The sequence below is a fragment of the Sinohyriopsis cumingii genome, chromosome 3, assembly GCF_028554795.1.
Source record: "Sinohyriopsis cumingii isolate HCF-2022 chromosome 3, ASM2855479v2, whole genome shotgun sequence".
NCBI lineage: Eukaryota > Metazoa > Mollusca > Bivalvia > Unionida > Unionidae > Sinohyriopsis > Sinohyriopsis cumingii.
In genome coordinates, this window is record NC_142963.1 from 33,444,532 (window position 1) to 33,466,622 (window position 22,091).

A 22,091-nucleotide genomic window follows, 5' to 3' on the forward strand; every position below is an offset into this window, starting at 1 on the left:
TACATGTATATATATATATATATATATAATACAAATCATATGGCGAATAACAATTCTTTCCAGTGCACTACATCCAGCGAGGGATCTCGTTTGTTAGGGATTGATTAAGATAAATGCAATAAACTGACAACGAACAGTGTAAAACTAGTATCTAGCTAGCCTGAGCGCTTGTCGACTCTATATTGAGTCATTTTTAAAGGCAAATACAAAACATAGACAAGACAGGTAAATAAAACATTTGTTTTTTCTTGTCTATGTTTTGTATCTGCCTTTGGAAAAGACTCATTAAAGAGTCGGGCTAGCTATATACTAGTTTGGCACTGTTAGTTGTCAATTTATTATTATTATTATTATTATTATTATTATTATTATTATATATATATATATATATATATATATATATATATATATATATATATATATATATATATATATATATATATATATATATACACACATACATAAAATGATAAAATAAACTAGAGACAAACAGTCATACATATAATTATATTGTTATAAAGGATATACAATATATCAATTTAAATTATACAATTTTATATAGTGCATTAGCATTAAGTCCATTAGGATACAGAGTATCTAACTTATGAATCCAATAAGTTTTTTTTTATGAGTCTATTCATGTCACCATGCACAATATCTATTGGCATGAAAGAAAAAACAAGTAGAGAGTGATTATTGGTGTTTAAGTGTGTTGAAACATTAGAGGAAAAATGAGGATCTCTGTAATTTTTTATATGAAAGCGATGATTATTCATTCTCTTAGAAACGTGTTGTTGTGTTTGTCCAACATATTGCATGCTACATTTTTTACACGTTATTAAATAAATCACATCAGTTGATATGCAGTTAGTGTTATCGCGTAGAGAAAATACCTCTTTTGTATTAGCACTACTGAAAGAAGTACTTTCTCTTATGTTTGCACATTGAGAGCACCGGTGACTGTTACATTTAGATGACGAAAAGTGTATTTTTTTTCTGTCTGTTTAGTTCTGATTAAGAAATCTTGCAAATTCTTGAGTCTTCTATAAGCGAGAATTGGTTTAATTTTGAAAAGTGATTTGACGCTAGTTTTATTGGATAAATTTAGGAGACTATAATATTTATTAATTATACGACCTATATTAGGTAATGAAGGATTATATTGTATTGTGAAAGGAATTACATCTCTCTCTATTTTACATTCTGCTGTGTTTAAAGCCTCATGTTGAGTAAGATTACGGGCTTTGTTCAGTGCAGAATCAATTATGTATGTAGGATAATTTCTATTTTGGAAATAAGTTCGTAATTTATTCAAAGAATTTTGTAATTGACAATCATCTGAAATAATGCCTGGCTATATGGTATACCGTTTTTACATGATATGGGATGATATGAAGAATATTCTACATATTGGTGGATATTAATTTCCTTGATATGAATATTTGTAGAGATAGTGTTATCAATATTTTTTATTACATTTACATCTAAAAATGAAACATGCGTACTTGATGCAGTTTAAGTAAATTTAATTGTCAGATGAAAATGATTCAGACGATCAATAAATTTTTTCAGTTCTTCATATGAATGGTTCCAGATCATAAATATGTCATCTAAAAATCTGAACCAAACAGATGGATTAAACTTTTCGTTTTGAAGAAAATCTATTGCTAATTTACCCATGAAAAGGGAAGCGTATGAAGGAGCCATAGGACGACCCATTGCTGTACCCATTATTTGTATGTAATTCATATTATTGAATTGAAAATAATTGTTTTCCAACATAAGTTTTGTTATTTTACATATATCTTCACTAGATAGTGTGCTATTATTAAGATTGTTATCAGTAAAATATTTACATGTTTCAATACCATCTGCATGCGGAATGCTGGTATATAGTGATGTTACATCTAATGATACAAGGATTGAGTTATCAGATAGCTGTGGAATAGACTTTAACTTTTTAATGAAATCAGTGGTATCTTTAATGTATGAAGGAAGTGATTTCATTAACGGTTGTAAAACACTATCAATAAATTTGGATAGGTTTTCAGTATATGAATTATAACCTGATATAATTGGTCGTCCTGGATAATTTAAAGGTAAATTATGGTCAGGATTTTTATGAGTTTTGGGTAATATGTAGAATTGAGGTGTACGTATGTTAAGAGGGAAAGTATCAAATTCCTCAATTACGGAATTATTATTTTTAGCAATCTTATTAATGCATGTTGAAATATTTGATTTAATTTCTATTGACGGGTTTTTGTCAATATGTTTGTAGTATATTTCATCATTTAATTGACGTTCAACTTCTTTAACATAATCATCTTGATTCATAATAATAATAGTGTTTGATTTATCAGCCTTTTTAATAACTATACTGTCGTCATTCATTAGATTATCTAAAGACTTAATTTCGTCCTTAGAAATATTACTATGATAATGCTTTTTATGATTATCAGTTAATATCTCTTTTGTGATTTCGTCAATATAAAAATCTAAATATGAATCACGTCCACTAGCTGGAGTAAAAGATCATTTAATTGTGTTAAAATAACCCATTTTTTTTAGAATGAAAAGAAATTGATTTACTCTCTGAATTGTTGTATGCCTTTTCATAAAAAAAAACTCTTTTAATTTTAAGCGTCTAGAGAAATTAAAAATTTCTTCAGCTAATTTAATTTTATTGTGACATTTTGGTTTGGGACAAAATTTTAGCCCTTTGCCTAACAGTATATAGTCATTAACAGTTAATATTCTACGTGAGAGTTTAAGACTGTTTCTTTACCTCTCTTAATTTGTTTTCTTCGCTTTGTTTCTTTTTTCTACTCTCTTCTACTTTTGAATCTGTGGAACCTCCAATTATTTTGTCTTGTGATGTCGTCTCTATTAGACCTTGTAAAATCTTTACCAGGTTTGTCAGTGTCTTTCTCATGGTCACTGTTTCTGAATCCCCCCGTTTTACGGCTTCTGCGTATGTCTTCTTTGTTGTGCAGTGGGGAGTCAAGTTTTTTCGCTCTTGTTCATCCTGTTGGTTCTTGTTTGAATTTTCAAAATTCCTGCTTATGTTGACTCTTTGGGTTACTGAAGTTTTGCGATGCTATAGGAGTATTACCCTTCCTTGCAGTAGTTTCTATGGGTTTTGAATACTTTCTTTCTTGCTGTCTATTACTCTGTTGTTGTGATGATTTGTTACTTTTATGCTGCTGTTTTTTCGGTTGTTGATGGATTATATGCTGTTCTCCATTTTTTTTGGACTTGTTTATTTTTCTCTTCTTTACTCTTTCGTAAATTGTTCAGTTTTTCATTTTGCTTCAGAAGTATATCATTTTTCGTTGATTCTGTTTTTTGATATACTTCTTGGTCGAAACTGAAAACTCTTTGCCCATCTATTTTCTTCCTCATTTCATCCCTAACATTTTCCATCTGTTTTCCGACGTTTTGTGATATTTTTTGTTGTTCTTCTGCTAATCTCTCAACTATGTTTAGCGAGACTTCATGTAACAGACTGTCGATAGAATCTTGGAAATCTTCATTTCCGCTTCCTATTTATATCTTCAGTTTCAGTCGTAAACCTGATGGAACGATCTCATCCTCAACACATTTGTTCAAGAAACTGCTGTGAAGGCTGCTTTTCATTTGTTTTTCAGATAGTTTGAATATTTGATATTTCAAAGACGTCATTACTCTCGGCGGATCATAATTTGATGCCATTATGTTGTTGAAAAATTTCATAATTGTGATAAAAATACAACAAAAACGCAGAAAAATTGCACAGAATTTTCGGCGTTTGTGTTGTTTTTTATCACAATTATATATATATATATATATATATATATATATATATATATATATATATATATATATATATATATATATATATATATATATATATATATATATATATAATGGGATTAGGACGCATTCAATGTTAAAGGTACATGTCTTTTAAAATAAGAACTATATATCCGAATTTGTCATTATGAGTACACTTAATTCCGTTATCTGGTGCTGGACAATGCCTTAAATGTGATAATGGAGTAAAGTCTCGTAATAAGCAGATATGTTTGCGAATATTATTGTGCACGCGGGCAAAGATTCGCTTTACCTATCATTGTCGAAACACCCGACGATATGATTTTTTAAACACTCGGCAACATCGATCAAAAAGATACATAAGTTTGAGGCAATTCGAGCAAGTGTGTGGGGGGGGGGTACGAATACCATTGAGTTATTATGACCCGCACACGTACCACAGCCACCTCCCCCGTATAAACCACAGCCGGTTGTAACGACAACATTAACAGTACAGTAACTGAAATAACAGCGCGTGAGTGTGATATACAAATACCATACGGCAGAAGAAAAGCTGCCAAGCTGTTGTTATTACCTCTTACAATTACACCTCGTCGGACCATTGGGTAACTTGGGTGAAACTGCAGCAAGATTAAATATCAAAATTCCTGCATGGACCAAACGAGCAGCAATTGCATGAATAAATAAGGACAAACAAAGTTACCGTCTTATCGTAGCTACTATCGCAGCTGAGTGGAATATATTTGTGATTGAGCCCATATTCCTGAATTTCACTTACAAAAAATAACAAAACAATATCATGGTGATTTTGAAACTTATCCTGCAATAATTCCCAACGCGTTTTCACCAGGCAAAGACGTTAGAAGAATCTTTCATCAAAGATGATTCTTGGAATCATGTCGCTCTTACAGCGCTCTGTTACCTCTGGAGTTAAAGCAGATATCGTTCGTGGTTCACATTCGACTATGCCGTTTAGTCGTAAGTGATCGGACAAGTACGGGTTTCAAATCGGAACCCCGTGGATTCACTGTGGTCCTCTTATCAAATAAACCTTAAAGCCACCACAACTATTGATGTTGAAATAGACAAAAAACACATTCTTGAGAGGTCGGGCAAATAAACCAATGCAGGTTTACTGTGAACTTTTGACAGATGTCTCGCAACAGAATTGCATACACCCTCATAAATACCATTTGAGGATCGAGTTCCATACCAACACCAAGGTATAATAAGCCGCTGACTGTAATAAACGTGAAAATTGTTGACAGCCGCTGCTTTGCATGGGAACTAGCAACCACATTACATCCCGGGGGCGACAACACAAACCAACCGCGGAAATATCAGCAATATCTGAATGAACTCAATTTTGGTGAAATGAGATTTCCGGCGCGGGTCACTAAGACCATGCTATGAAAGTCTGAAGAACTTAACCCAAGTATCGCTGATAATGTCTTCGCTTGGAACAACTGTTTGTGTGCTCTTCCATTATCCCTACATATACAAAGTAAAAAATCGCATGGGCAAGCTCAGATTCTTTTGTTATTGACAATTATTATGAATTGTCAGAGTCGCAATCTCATTACACATGAATCAAGAGTCTGTTATGGTTGTTTAACCAACACAGCAGTACAAATGTGTACTGATTCCATGCAAACGTTGCCTGCATTTAGTTTTCAGTTTCTCGAAAATGTCTTTTACTTGAGAACATGACTGTTCCTATTTTGGAATAAGTTGAAAACCTCAGCCTATAATCATACTAGAAGCCGGTACAAATGCTTTGAAATTCGCCGAGGTGCAACATGTGCGAGGTTTATCATAATAAGATGAAAGTGTTTTATAAGAATCAAGAAAGATGCTCTATACTGACGACAATTCAGTTATTATGCATATTACCACTAACAATGTTTTTTAGGATATAACATCGGAGATACTTGCAAACAAATTTTCAAAAGTGATAATCCGAACGATCATTCACCGTTTAGTAGAACCAATGAAAAGGTTCTTGGCAAGTTCAAAAACAAATGTGCTCCCAATCGAAGAAAATGTAGGTCTGCGTCCTAAAATGTACTCGATCTTGGTGGAACTTTCAGTCGCGTCGATGGGTCTTGCAGAATCCGGTAAGAAGATTTGAAAAGTTGAAAGGGGAGTTCCCCAGGTTGTTATTTCAAAAGATGTCCAAACAACTGTTCTGCAATTCTGCGCCAGACATTGTCATGAATACATCAACGATTTAAATCATTTTAACCTGTGATTATCATTAGAGTAAGTTAAGAAAGCGGAATTTCTGCAAGTGAAGCTTCCCAGGATAACGTATTGTTTTCGTTTTTACTAAATGATGAACCGGGTGATCTGGTATTGACTACTGAATCAGTGCTTGTCATAATCCACTGATAGTCAAACAAGTTGCAATGCCAGTCGTTGATGGCATCAAAAAGTTGAAACAGTCGAATCGAGTTGTCTACTACAATTTGTGATTCGACGTCCAAAGTTAATTACACTTTCATCAATAGCGATAATACCCGAGATAGATAGTGAAATTAGCAGTAAAGCCTCCCGAAAATGTTTGGCTGATTTAGTGCTTGCAAATGGAGTAATGGGAAGCGGACTACGATTTTGAATTAAACCTGGACCTAGTGATGAAACCGATAATGTATAAATAATGGCAAAATTTGAAGAAGCATCCGATTCCATATTATTCTTTGACGCGCCTTTGACGTTAGATCGAATCAAGACCGATTTTCACAATCATTCCTACCTGACTAAAGATGCAAACCTTAAAGACTGAACATAGTTACAAGTACGTTAATCGTCACAGTAATTTATTCCGTGTGAAGATTTATAGAATTGATGGAAAATGTGTCTAAAACATCGCCATTAAAACCAATTACCATCGCGTTCAAAAGGTTGGATTTGCTAAAATAGCTCATGATGCTAATTAGCAGCGTTCAATATGTAAGCGATATAAATGGAGTATAAGTATGTTTGAGGAATATTGACATTGCTACAAATATTGTATCGGATTTGCCTGTTACAGTGATGATTACCTGAGATTATGTTATCGAAATTAACATTATGCATGTATTTAATTATCACTATTATTCTTGCAGAAATACGTTTGTTAATGTTCAAAAATTCTGGAGATCCGTCACCGCTATAGTGCATTGATAGCATTTCAAGACGTAACTCGGGAAGACCAGGGGTCGGTCCGTACTAAAATGATATTTGACAATTTAGGAGTGTCTGAAGATGAAATCAGTATTGATTTTGGCAACAGTCATGTTTCGCGTGCATATAGCAAGATGTTATCGTTCATGGACGTAGCTCAAAATGTTGACACAGGTCTGCGGATTTCTCCCAAAAGACTTCGATTTATTGCTTTCGTTGTGACATCTGGTGATTGCTAAGCAGTCTGCGGTATATATACACTTTCCTGCGCGTGTTACTTCTCCGCCTGTTCTGAACAATTACATAAGCATTGCTGTTATTCTCTCTGTTGTTGGAAGGTGTAGGTGATCGAATGAGGGTTATTGACGAACCAGTGGAAAACTAGTAAGGTTTCGTCAAACAAGTAATTGAACTTGTTACGTTTTCAACTAAACTTATAATGTCTTATCACGAATCTAAAGTTGATCTTATCCGATGACAGGCTGTGAAAATAAGGAGCGCAGTACCATACGCTTGCGGGCTTACCTTAACGCCTTTTTCAATCACAGATTACAGGAAGTTACTCATTATGGTTGACCCAAACAGAACTTAATCAGCTTAATGTTGCCAAATGAGTAACACCTCAGTAATATTAAAGTTTCCAAGCACGAGGCGACCCAAATGTAAAATACCGGTAGATTATTTCCATTCTCGGCGGCCATTCCAGTGTTGTTAGCCGCTTTGGCTCCTGCGGTTGCAAAAGAGGCAGCGTTTGAGGAAATATGAACGGCATGGTTTTGAAGAAACAAAATACGATTGCAGGCCAAAGAACATCTCGTTATGGAATAAGCAAATTGCCTTCCATTAGAAGAACTTTATGACGTGTTGTTGATTCGACTGAACAGTGATTCAAACAATAATATTGATTTTTTTACACTTGTTGATGCAATTCTGTGAAAATCGTATTAACCAGCCCTAGTATACACTGAGATATTATCTTGCTAAGGGTCAAATAGCTTGGAATCATTGCATTAGCAGGTTAGATCGCTCATTCACATAATGAATTGGCAGGCAGGAAAACACCAAAGTAATGTATCTACAACGACGAGTTCAGGAACAATCCAACTGGTTACATTCCCTTTGATTAAACTAAACCAACATTGACTCAACGATGAAAAGATCTCGACTGTCATTCAACAATGACACTTTTCCGTGTAACAAGTCTTGAGCGAAAAACAAAATGATCGTTTAAGACACTAACCATAGGTGCAGTTAAGAGACTTAAATATTCCCCAGGCAGATATATTATATCATCGTATGGCAATTGTATCAGTAAAATAAGGTAATTGTTTAGAAGTTCTTTCAAGTCTTGCACCTGTTTAGGACAGCATGTCGAACAATTATACTTCACGAGCGTATTATTATTAGAAGATCTATGATGTATCCTAAATGTTATTGACACGCAAATATAATCGAAGCGGAACAATATCTACGATATGAAATCACCAAGAGAACTGCGTTGCTATTGCAATATATGTGTATATGTATCATTGTAGATGCTATTTGTGGACATGCCACGGCAACCACCGTTTGGTCTTGGTGTGGTGGTATTCACAATGGTAGCCAGCGTAGCCGGTGTTACCAGAAAACTAATTTCGTTACGTTTCACGTTCACAAATACGTGTTTAATCGTAAAATATTAGTACAGTAAACATTGTTTGCGATCCATACTTAAGCACACCAGTAAGCTATGCATTTTGACTTCGTAAACAATCCTTATAGTAAACGACTACAGATCACCTTTGTCCCAAATTATTAACCAGTATGTACCACACCAAATATATGAGACTCGCTAAGGATGTGGTTTGATGATTTGTTGTCGGAGTGATTATGTTTTAGTGCACTCACGTGTGACGAACGGGGTAAAGTAGTAACATTATGGAGTTAGTAATAACATCTATTAAAACATAAAATCTCTATTGTGTTTCTTCTATATTTATTATCAGAACAGGTATGAGAACACAATCATTATAATATGCACTATTTTCAAAATTTGAAATACCTCTTTTAGGGATATATGAATACAACAAGTACACCTTGTACAATTATCTAACTGTGTATTACCATCTCGTATAGGGGTACGAGTATTTTGCAAAGGAACAACTCTTCTTTAACAAAACAAGGAAAACACAACATGTGGACATGTTCCTACTATTAAAAATGTTCAATCAATAGAAAAGAATGCGATTTAGGAATTCGAGTGTGGTGGATGTGTTTTAACAACAACCAGTGTGTTCGTTGTGTTCCCATTGTTGCTTTTAAAACAAGAGTTCTTTCTTTGGGACATCCTCGTACTCGTACACGAGACTGTAATAATAGTTTTAGAAAGAAAACAATTATCCTCGGGTGTATTTCCAATACAATACTAAATGGCAATATTAATTTTCTACTACTACAAATGCGATGGTTTTGTTCTCCTTCCCTTTGCATAGGAGGTTAATATTATTTTTTTAATAATAAAAGTATATTGGGTTTTATTCTCATTCACCTTGCATGGGATAGTAATATTAATGTTCTAATATAAAAATAGCATTGGCTGTTCTAGTACCAATACACGAAATGGTAACATTAATGTTTATCCTCAAGTTTGTGTTTGCATACAACTCCAGCGGCGTCGTATTTCGATTTGTCGAACAATATGACCACCCCCGAGCAAATATTAAACAAGAATCAAAATTATATGAACAGATCCTATCATGTTGCAAAAATGTCATAATAATATTATTTTCTACTTATGAACAAAATAAGAGTTATTTTCATTTACGAAATTAAAGATATTTTTGTTCTCCTTTAATTTTATTCGATGTCCATCACGTCTAAATTTACGGTGTCGCAACTGTGGGATGACATTGGCTAGTTAAAAATGAAGAAATCACATGCATTATTTTGAAGGAAGATTGAGACGTTTTGTCCCACTATAACACCCCGTATTGTAATGGTTGTAATACCATTTCCCCATTTCAGGGATTGGTAGTGTAACGGGTGTAATGACCTATCTTATTTCAGGGTTCGGTACATGTATTGTGATGGTTCTTGCTTTTGTTGTAAGATTAGGTTGTGTAATGGATGTAATATCCTTTTTCATTGCAGGGATCGGTAGTGTAATGGATATAATGTCCTTTGTCATTGCAGGGATCGATAGTTTAATGGATTTAGTGTCCTTTTCCATTCCGGGGATCGGTAGTGTAATGGTTGTGATGTCCTTTGTCATTACACGAATTTGTAGTGTAATGTATATGATGTCCTTTTTCATTGCAGGGATCAGCACTGTAATGGCTTCAATGTCGTTTTCCATTGCAGGGATCAGCACTGTAATGGCTTCAATGTCCTTTTCCATTTCAGAAATCGGTAGTGTAACGGTTGTAATGTCCTTCTTCATTGCAGAGATCGGTAATGTCACGCTTGTAATGTCCTTTTTCATTGCAGAGATCGGTAGTGTAATGGATGTAATGTCCTTTTCCATTGCAGAAATCGGTAGTGTAACGGTTGTAATGTCCTTCTTCATTGCAGAGATCGGTAATGTAACGTTGTAACGTCCTTTTTCATTGCAGAGATCGGTAGTGTAATGGATGTAATGTCCTTTTCCATTGCAGGGATCGGTAGTGTAATGGTTGTATATTCTTTTCCATTAAGGGATCGGTAGTGTAATGGATATAATGTCCTTTTCCGTTGCAGAGATTCTTATTATTATTGTTGTAAAGTACTTTTCCATTGAAGGGCTCGGTATTCTAATGGTTGCAATGTCATTTGTGGCGCTATTTTATGATGGGATCCTTATGGCTTGGATACTGTACTTTTTCTACCAATCTTTCTCGAGCCCTATAACCTGGTCAACCTGCGGGAACTGGTGGAATACACCATTGTGCACGCGTGAGTGTAACACATTCTCTCTCTCTCGCACACAGACTTACATATATACACACGATTTCGAATTTATGTTGAAGTGTTGTGTGATGATCCTATACATGTATACAAGGTAGGTCACAATTTCAGACAATTAGAGATGAAAGACTTACATAATTTGTCTTTATCAAATTATTCATTATTTACCCTCTTGGAAAATAGTGCTATTTATATTAGAACCATTTTTAAAACGGTTTCTTTCTTTCTTTTTTTATATACTGATTTTAGTATAAAATAGAAAATGTATATTACTGTCTGTGTCTGCCGTTATAGCATAAAATAGAAAATGTATATCACAGTCTGTGTTTGCTGTTATAGTATAAAATAGAAAATGTATATTACTGTCTGTGGATGCTGTTATAGACAATGTAAAATAAAAGTTTTTTTGAAAAACAAATTTTAAGAGAACAAGTGTATGATTGCGATGAAACCATTACGATAAAATTTCAGCAATATATTCTATATTTAAAGTTTAGATTATCATTGGTGTTGAAGACGAAATATTATTAGCATGTGATATGACGATAAAAACGTGTGGAATTATTGTGGTAACATTGGAGAAACAACAGCCTTTCTAAATTTAGTATATACATTTAGTATAAGAATAAACACTACCGCTAGTGTGACCGACGTGGCAAAGAGCACAATACCTGAAGCCGATAAAGGAACAAAACTATATATATATATATATATATATATATATATATATATATATATATATATATATATATATATATATATATATATATATATATATATATATATATATATATATATATATATATATATATATATATATATATATATATATATATATATATATATATATATATATATATATATATATATATATATATGTATGTATGTATATATGTATGTATGTATGTATGTATGTATGTATGTGTGTGTGTGTATTTTTGATTTAATTATATCTGACTTAATATATATTTATTTCAATTTAATTGTTTGTCCGTTTTAAAAAAATATTTTTCATTACATGATTTTGTAATGTAAATTTATTCACTAGATACTTTTTCAGAAAATAGTTTGACCCTGACTGTTTGTATTATAAACACCAGGTGTTGATCTAAATCCTGTCCTGACCTTGATTCAAAATTTGTGGCAACCACGTAAACAAGTTCTATCTTTATCTTAAAACGATTGGTTGTTGTCGAGGTCATGATGGAACTTCGTGTTTAAGATGTAAACACTTTTGTTTATTTTAATTATTTGCTAGAGTAAAATGATTGGTTTTCTGCAGGATCACACTGGGTATACGTGACTTTTAACAAGTATTATTTCCTATTAGCTTCTTGAACATGATCACGTGACCCCCTTGTGTACGTTTTAGGAGACGATATAACATCTATTTTGGAAAATTATTCTCATTAGAAGCTTGGCTGTTACACTGGAATTGTATGTTGTGCTGTTTGGAGTTATTTCAAATTACTTGGATTGGAATTATTTCAAATTACATGGATTCAAAAGGAATTATTCCGTTATGGTTCTGGAAAATACGTGTCCTCATGTAAAATTGTTGAACAAGGACAGTTATTTCTAAAAAAATTATTCAGCTATCCAAAACCGGAGTGATAATTCTTGTTTCTACAAGGAACTGTAGGCTTCAACACTAAATATTGCAGCATACGTCATCATCTTCCATCTTGGATTATTCGTCGGGATTCCTACTTGAAATCAGTAGGACATTTTATTATTAGGAGTATTACAATTTTATTCTTGTATTATGCTTGGATTATTTTGTATTTGATTCTATAAAACCGTTAGTTCATTTTTATTTTATTTTTACAGAATTGTTCCAGGCAAATAAATTATTGTATTTTTTCAAAACTTGTTGTTTTCACTCTTTCTTGTGTTACTGTTTATTGTAATATTTGATATATATATATTACGAAATGATCTTAAGATAAGAAGAAAACATGAAACTATAACTAAATACGGTGAAAGTCTCGTAATCTCAACGGTTTGGTTTACAGCGCATGACATCGATCATGAAACAAATAAATAAGAGTTTTTAATTATGTATATAGTTGAAGGATATGGTGTAGATTATATTTTGAAATAAGTTACTAACTTTGATTCTTTTGATTTTTTTGACCCAGTATCCACATGTTTGGACAAAACCGCAAATAACAATTAAAGTGCTACAATATCCGAAATGAAATAATCCACCCAAAATAACAAATTTGTCCCATTGATATTAAAAGTCAGTTTATTAAACTACCGGCGATGCTGATGTTATTTTTAAGCTAAATATAAAACATACTTGGCAATAATTTTCATTCCTTATTTAACTATGTCAAGGAGTAAACCTCCGTTACCACAAACACTTGTTAATTGGCCATCACATGTCAAACTTTGTACAACATTTACTATTGTTTGATCAAGAGAGCTGTTGCTATCATACCAATGACTGTAGAAATCGCAGCAAGTGTAACACATTCTCTTGAAATAGTCGCGTTAACCTTTCTTTGAACAGTTACTTTGATTTAACCTGGATTACGTTCTTAATAATTTTCTCTTATGTTATTTTCCAACTCTGTTAAATGCCTCGCTGACTGTACCAGTTTGCTTTCATTATTTGCAAGTTCTTGCAATGTAAGTCTCTTCGTTGCATCTGTAGGGGGAGGGGTTGCAGGGGGGCGATGTCTTTAGTATGTTCTCTATCTCTTTGTCATACATTCAACCTCTGCGTTCAAAATTGACTATATTGATTGCATTTATATAACCACTTCATGATCTTTCTTCTTACAGCGTATGCAATTTCACAGGTAGATCAACTCAACTCTCCAATTTAGTGACATCATTCTGTTGAAGATGATATGCTATATTTTTATAAATTTGACTGATACAGACAAAGAATAAGTCATTCTAATATAATCATATAATAAGTCATACTATTGTTTATTCAGATCTCTTATAGTCACTTTACGATTCTGATCATCTGATCTCGCAACTGATTATTAGTTAATGTAATACCAGTCAAAACAGTTAGGTAAATAATTAAATAAAACAGAGTAAAAGTAAAACGAGTGCTAGTGTACCTAACGATTATTACATCTGTTGAAAAGCAAACGAATGAAAACTAAAAAGTTTGTAATAATGAAACAGGCAATAAAACAACTAATAAGCATGATAATTCTGATAAACATTTTAAGTCCACATTGCCTGTTTCTTACATCTACAGGTGAGAAGCAATGCCACATGCATTGCCATCGCTCTATGATGAAAAATAAATACATTACTATACGGTTATAACAATGGTTAACAGTGTATTTCTATTTTTCTTGTGAATATTTCAACTATTTCATCTCTTATTGCAATAGGCACTGCTTTTTTTGTTTCAAGAAAAATAGTTGATAGAATACTGTCGTTTCAACAAATTGCTACTAAATACCAAAATACTCCTCATAAGTATTTTGTTACTGTGGAATATTTTTTTAATTTTATTTTGTGTGCTTGACCTTTTTCAATGATTGAGGATACATATTTGGTTCGTACCTGTTCTTTGTATTGTAGTAAGCTATAAATAGATTGTTTTGTTTATATTTGGGCTCCAGATCTAGCCTTGATTTGTAATTTTTGGGAGCAGGGCATATTTGTATTTCTTCATTTCTTTCGGTAAGGGGCTCGCGCTTTTTTAAAAAAGTGCACATGTGCAAACTTAAATATGAAATTAACATATTTGTGGTAGACATCGTGGATAATAAAGTTATTTTCGGCAGACTTGATGAGATATCTATATTGACTCCACCATGTTAAATTTATAAAATAACCCTTTAACTTTAACATTTTGGTCGCCAACTTGAACTTTCAAAGTCATTTGGTATCACAATGCTAAATCAACGGATTCCATCCTGGCCTTAAATATCACCAGCTCAGTAAGGATGTGTGTTGGATTGTGATTAAGTGTATTAAGTTTCCATATCGACTCACAAGGGCAAACGTTTTTATTATTAAAAACACATTAGAGCCCATCCCAACTCAGTCAAAGATGTCCGGAGAATACTTTCTCGAATGACCTGAAAATAATGTCCACGGTATTGCCGCTATACGGTTTGACCGCAGTATATTTTTACCGTGGTATGTACCAGAGTACTTTTTCAGTTCATCGGTAGTTCTGTTTTTCCGTCAGTAAGGAATTTACGGAAATTCCCGAGTAATGTTGTTATGAATTAAATGATCCGATAAGCATGTTTAATATTTTATGACAAAACAATTCCAGCTAATGTTTCTACAAACAACTGTATTTGTCACAAATTTTGAACATTACAAATATGCCTAAATGGTGGCCAAACGGGATGTTGTAAAAGATATGCATGCCATTTCAACTTTTATAATTTGTTTAGATTAAAACAAACAAATCAACAAATAAACACACAAAAAGCAAGAACAAAAACAACGCCATTTTAATTATTAACTAAAGTATGTTAATGTGTCCAGTACATGCATTCCTGTCTAAGACTGTTAATCATCTTAAGATTTTCAGGACAAAAGGTGTTTTCTGTTGAAATTTCATAAATTGTCAAGTTCATAAGATATTTTACTGGCCATCTTTGATAAATTTATTGCCTGGTGTTGGCATTCCAATCAGGGTTTCCCTGCCTATTACATTAATATGGTGGCTTGTAAACTGTAAGCTTTAGTATCAACATTTCTATTTTCTATTTTTATCAATAAGCTCATTATTGTCAACACAATGTCCTTCACAGCGTGTAGGCCGTATCGAATGCTTATACATCCTAGTCTAGTTAGATTTTTGATTACAACGTATACAATAATTAACATACACATATAAAATTCATCGACTATAAGGTAATCAACATTTAATTTTTCGGGGGAGGGGAAGCGATGTCTTTTTCTTTATCTCACTATATTATATGTTTTCAAATAATATAATGGATATATCAGATCAAGATATATTCTAGATATTGATAGAAGAAAATTTTAAAAAGAAAAAGCGTCAGGTCTCATAACTTTAAATTGTTTGATCCATATAATGGATACCGAAGAATGATGTTCAGGAATACTGCAGTTTACCAGAGTACACATATTTTCGAGATTCCCGGCACTACCTCACAATGAAATCTTGTTTACCACATAGCGACTCTGTTACTTATGTATTTAAGCCTAATTTTACTGTCATTCTCGCTTGCTCAGTTTCAAATATCGCACAAGTGTGTTTCAGACGTATATTCGACATCAAATTTCAGAGTATGGATACGTCGCGAACATGCCTTCGAATGTGACAGACTTTGCAACCAATATATCCGAGTTTCACACGTCCAACTTGCAGACGACACCAGATTCTCGGAACACATCAGACATAATCCGCAACGACGTATACAGCTCACCAGCAAATGAATTTTGGCTGTAAGTAATGGTCTCCACATGCCATCTTATGTTGTGTTCTAGTCCTTTGAAGGTAATTTTGGACTGATATTGCCTGATCTTTAGCTGAAGTAGTATATATAGTTACCATACTTGGGAATATAACCATTACGAAAAGCTATATATGATATGTATTTTCTGTAACGACACATGTATTTGGTATTTTTTCCCATAAACCATGTTAAATTTTTATATATCTCAGCATGTCCAGCCTATAAGATTGCCGACGACGGATCATTATGGGTTGTCAATATTTGTCCAGGACTATTGCTTATATTCAAACATATTTCTCATTCCTTCTGAAATAAATGTTTTCTTAAAGTTTGTGTAGTTTCTTTGCAAAAGCATTATAAAGATTACCCGCCTAGCACCTGATCCTAATCTATAGCAGCCAGTGACGAGTGCTTGAGTAAACAGTGAAGTTATGCTCAATATATTTTCAGTCAATATAATCTTGCAATATAACAATTCCATTCTTTCAGAAACAATGTCCTTAGGAGGTCGTCGTCTCTAGAGGACTTTGGCACGATTCAGACACATCTTGCGCTATCTCTTCTGGCAAGCTGGATCTTAATATGTCTGTGTATGATAAAGGGTGTACATTCGATCGGGAAGGTGAGATCATTGCCATATTATTTAAATTCTACGTGCACATATCGATTTCTCATCAGAACAGATGGTGCAACTGGTTGGAACTTGGTTTTTTGGTGTTTGGCCTACACATATAGGGGTTGATTAAGCTTACGATATTATGTGTAAATTAGGCATTAGTTAAATCATAGGCTATAGTTATATACTCGATAAATTGTAGGATAGTGCAATTAAACCCCGAGTTGTCTCTACCAATAGCTTTTGTGTCCTTCGCCCTACGATATGACTGGCATCAAACGAGAGAATAGTATCCGTCTAGTTTATTGTATGGCCACGATTTTCTTTTATATATATATATTTCTTTGTTTTAAATTTTTCATCATAAAGATAATTGTGGCCAATCATTTTCGACTAGTCAAGTGAAAATACTCGTGCCTCGTCAATTTATCGGTTGTATTTTGGACAGTACTGCATAGCTGTTTGGACAAGCTATTCTATATAATGATGTCACATTATGTTGGTCCATTTTGAAGGCACGTCAAAGAATGAGCCATTATCTATAGTCAACAATTTTCTGAAATAAATATTCACACCTCATTTAGGGAAGATTTATGGACTCTGTAACCAAACTTGACTGCTTCTTGATAACTTTCCGCTGCTGAAGGAGGACGGTCATTATTTCATCCACATGGGTTTGTGTCGTTGTTTGCAATTTACCTACAAATCATGCATCTAACCGAATAATTCTGCAAGGGAGGACACTTCTCTCTTTTAATGCCAGGGTATTTAAAAATTAATGCTGATATTTGAAGCAACAGCTTGCGTAGCGTAATACATGTTGCACAGATCTTTGCATCAGGCATTTGACTTTGTATATCAACGCTAAGTTTGACTATCTACTCTAAATTTAACTATCTACACTAAGTTTGAGTTACTATCTTGACTTTAATGAATGCCAGACCATGTCTTCAAGCTACCGCTTGAAATGCCACGATCTCGTCCGCTTGCTATGCAAGTGCAACACACTGATTGGAATACTACTGTCCCCTTATGGTTCCATAGAAAGTCATGTTATTAGTGGGCGTAGAACGTCACTTTCGGTTGATCAATGAGAGGATATGATTCCATTCAGCTCGGCAAACTTGCATATTACACGGGTGCGATCATGACCATGTCGACGCTGTTAAGTCCATGCATGATTTGTATTTAAAGGTATCAACAATGATACGAGTCCCTGTAATTCCATCTCCTGAAGGACACATGACTTCAAACACAATACCATTCTAAAGGTCCAAGCTAAATTTATAGGGAAATATTGTATTGCTTGTTTTCTTTCTTCTTTCTGGAATGTATTAATAATGTGTTAGAAGCAGTTTTGCCAATCTTTATTCCTACCAAATTGTGTAAAATTGAATATTCTGACGCCTATAATATATATGATTTCTAGATTCCATTCCTGCTGTAATAATGAAGATTAGTTGGGTTTTTTTCTTCATGTTGTTCTATTTTGTAGTTTCGCAGTTCGATGTATCATTTAATTGTTCGCTTACAACATTGACACGATACATACGATTAATATTCATTGTCTACCATTTTATTTATTCCCTGAATGAAAATCTCTCTCTCTGTAATCTAGATTTTTCAGCGATGCCTATTTTTGCTCTCACAGGTTCGAATTTTCTTTCATTATTAATACACAGGGTGACACATTAAATACCGGAGATTTTTAATGTGCATCTTTGCATCTTCGCATCTCTCTCTCTCTGTCTCTCTCTCTGTCTCTCTCTCTCTCTCTCTCTCTGTCTCTCTCTCTCTCTCTCACCCATACAGACATGAGTCTAGAGACAGTTTAAACTCACTAATCAGTTTTGAATTAGGTAACGTGTATGCGTAGATTAACAACAAAAGAGCTTAGTTTATCCGTGTAATTCTACAAGGAAGAACACAGGTAAGTGTTTCTCGGGAAAGTTTCCATCATACAATACTGTCTACAATGGTAAACATGTTTGTCCCTTGTGAAGAGAAAAAACAACAACATTGTTGACATTTTATTGTTTCTCTTTTCAGGTGGTGTATGTCACTGCCACATTACCCTACATCCTGCTGACAGTCATTTTGATCCGTGCTTTGACGCTAGACGGATCTGTAGACGGGATAGAGCTGTATTTGAAACCCAAGTTTAGTACACTTTTGGAATTCCAGGTAATATATTACTTTATTTCTGTAGCTGTCCATAGGACTCACTGTACTAAATCAGTTCCCCTAGTAAATCTATGCAAACACCATAATATTAAAAATTGAATAACTTAAAAATCTGAGTGCTCATGATCAAACCTATATTTATCAGTATAGATGAAACCTGAAGTCGCGGAATTTTCTTGACCTACATGCGGTTGAAACATGTGCTTTCAGCTCCACTCCAAAGAGTTTAGTGCTAATTTCAGTAATGAGTGTTTCAAACTCAAGACTGTTAAAGGACTGAAATTTCATCAAGAAAACAGTGTCTATATTATTTTAAATAAAAGTTACAAATAGGATTGGCTCGCAAAATAATCTTTTTCCTACAAAATAACGTTCATTATCAACCAATACTGGTCAGTCAAACCCATATAAATATATTTAATCCTCTTTAGTAATTTGCCACTAGAGGGAACTGTAAGTGAAACGTGTGCCCATGGAAAATAGAATAAATGAATTATGTTTAGTATAAAAATTCATTTCACCTGATAAATCACGTAGTGCTGCAGTAGACTCATACAGCCTCTTGCCCGCCTCATTTTTTTCTTTCAGAGGGACCATGTGGTCTGTCCGCGTGGATTTGTGAGAAAGCTTGCTAGTAGCTTCCCACGGATCGGTGGTTCCTCAAAGGGTTTTCACTTGTTCTTCCTTCACCAAACATGTAATGTATAGCCTGTTGTGTGCTGAATATTGGCATTAAATCCACAACATTCCCACCTCCACAATTTCAGATCAAGAATATCTTCACAGATTCGAAGTTTACCCATTTCGGTTCAATTCGATTGAGTTCATAATTGTAGTATTTACTTTCAGGTCTGGCTTGACGCTGCCCTTCAGGTGTTTTTTTCCTTGGGGCCGTGCTGGGGAGGAATTATAACGATGGCCAGCTATAACAAGTTTCATCTTAGAAACATCAGGCAAGTACCCGATTTCAGCCTGCCTTCCCTCTTACCCTTCCCCACCCCAAATCGCCGTCGCTAGGTAGTTAAAGTTGATATGTTATTTGTGGACTGGCTTTTTGTTTAAAAACCTTTTCTTAAGAGAAAAAAGATGAAATTTAGAACAAAAAGGTCTAAAGAACGCCATTTGGAGGAATGATCTGTGGATAAATTATACTGGAACACATTTTGTGTTGTTCTGCGCATTTATCGCCATCATCCATTGGTTGCTAAAGTTTATTCCCAGTGACAATCCTTTCCCTTCGGTTCCAGCCTCCCCTCCCACCTCTTTGAGGAGAGGGATTGCGTAAGGTTTGGGAAATGGAGTGACAATCAATATATGACAAGACTCAGAAGAACCGCTCGTCCTCTCGTCCTCTCATCCTTGTCGAGTACAATTGTGCCAAGTGAACTTTACTGCTTACTCATCCCTGGAACAATTAGATAAAGATTCGCACCTTGAAAAAAAATCACTGCATTTTCTACTTTTTACATCGGTTAATACCTAGCATGCGTCAATTGTCAATAACCTTTGCTTAATGTGCCAATTTCTTTCCGTCTAGAACATATTAACGAAGGAAGCAGACATTGTTTTTTTCTTGGGGTGTGTGTGTGTGTGTGTGTGTGTGTGTGTGTGTGTGTGTGTGTGTTTAAACATGTACCTGATGCTAGCTTGATACTAAAGTGGGTCAAAACCATAAAAATAGTTTTGTTCAAAGTGAAGACCGAGGTGTGCGTAACACTAGACGAACAAAAATTGCAAAATAAACCTTTTAACTTGTCCCAGGTCTAACACCAAAATATGTATGCTAACTCGTGAAAATAGTCAGTTTCCAGTGGCGGATCCAGAAACATGGGGCGGGCGGTAGGGGGTTAAACAAGTAGGCGAGGGGTCTGTTTGACTGATTACAAGGCAGAAAACCAGTGCTGAAGCTCCTGCAACATTACACGTTTTCAGGCATACTATTATCTATCAAGTTGTAAAGGAAACTTAATCTCTGAGACGTCCCGGTTGTTTTGCGCTCATTTTGACGGGGGCTGGGATCTTCAGGCCTTCATGGATCCGCTGCTGTTGTCTCTACAGTAAACAGAGACATAATGATGCTGTAATTGTCACTGTAAACGCGAATGCCATTTAGAAACTGAGACCATGTCTCTTATTTTTATATGATCTAAGGACCTGTGTATTTGCAAGGTTTTTAATACGCTTGCTTCACTCATAACACAGAATTTTCCAGATTGGGATTTGTCTTAGTATTATTCTTACATGTAGTACCGGTGACATTTTGTAAAAGCATATAGTGTAGTGGAGAAGTGTACCGTGATGAGCAACATAATGTTGGATAATATTGGAGATGATTTTGTTAATAATAATATTGTTGTCATTAGAGAGTATGGTTTTCAAAGTTGCTGCTATCACTGTATATAATTTTTGACTGTAATTTTATTTAAATCTATTTTATTTCCAGTGCAGCTTTGATCGTCATTTTTATGGCTGGATTTACATCCGTATATGGTGGTTTGGTAGTGTTTGCTATGATAGGATTCATGGCAAAAGAGGCCAACCTTCCTCTACTGACTGTGGCAGGAGCACAAGGTCAGTTTTTGTTGATCTTGTGAGTTTTTTAAAAATCATTTTGCACCTCCCCCTTCTTCTTGGCGCTGCAGTAGCTCAGTGTTTGAGTTTTGGAATCGCATTCTAGATGTCGCGGGTACGAATCAAACCCGCACCAGAACTGGTCAGCTGCTATGGTGCTTCTTCTATTCCTTTCTCTAATCTTTCTTCTCGGAGAACCAAATGATCCACCTCGGCCTGGTGTCAGGATAATGTGACTGGGTGGGACATCATGCTACATGTCTGCGGCATGATGCACTAGAGCTCGATATCGCAATAAACTGCCACACTGCAGACATCGTAGCGAAATGACTGAAAAATTGTTAAATCTACGTTAAAATTTTAAATCACACACACACACACACACACACACACAC

The 22,091-nt window shown here is 34.4% G+C and overlaps 1 protein-coding gene across 1 annotated transcript in view; it reads left to right on the plus strand.

Moving 5' to 3' along the window:
• Positions 1-22,091, plus strand: part of LOC149802658 (sodium- and chloride-dependent glycine transporter 1-like) — a 42,523-nt gene that overhangs the window by 11,164 nt on the left and 9,268 nt on the right. The window contains exons 2-7 of the mRNA XM_089951297.1: positions 10,738-10,890; positions 16,155-16,314; positions 16,815-16,947; positions 18,991-19,125; positions 19,975-20,078; positions 21,569-21,696. Of these exons, the coding sequence (XP_089807423.1) occupies positions 10,738-10,890; positions 16,155-16,314; positions 16,815-16,947; positions 18,991-19,125; positions 19,975-20,078; positions 21,569-21,696 (813 nt within the window). The remainder of the gene's footprint in view (positions 1-10,737; positions 10,891-16,154; positions 16,315-16,814; positions 16,948-18,990; positions 19,126-19,974; positions 20,079-21,568; positions 21,697-22,091) is intronic.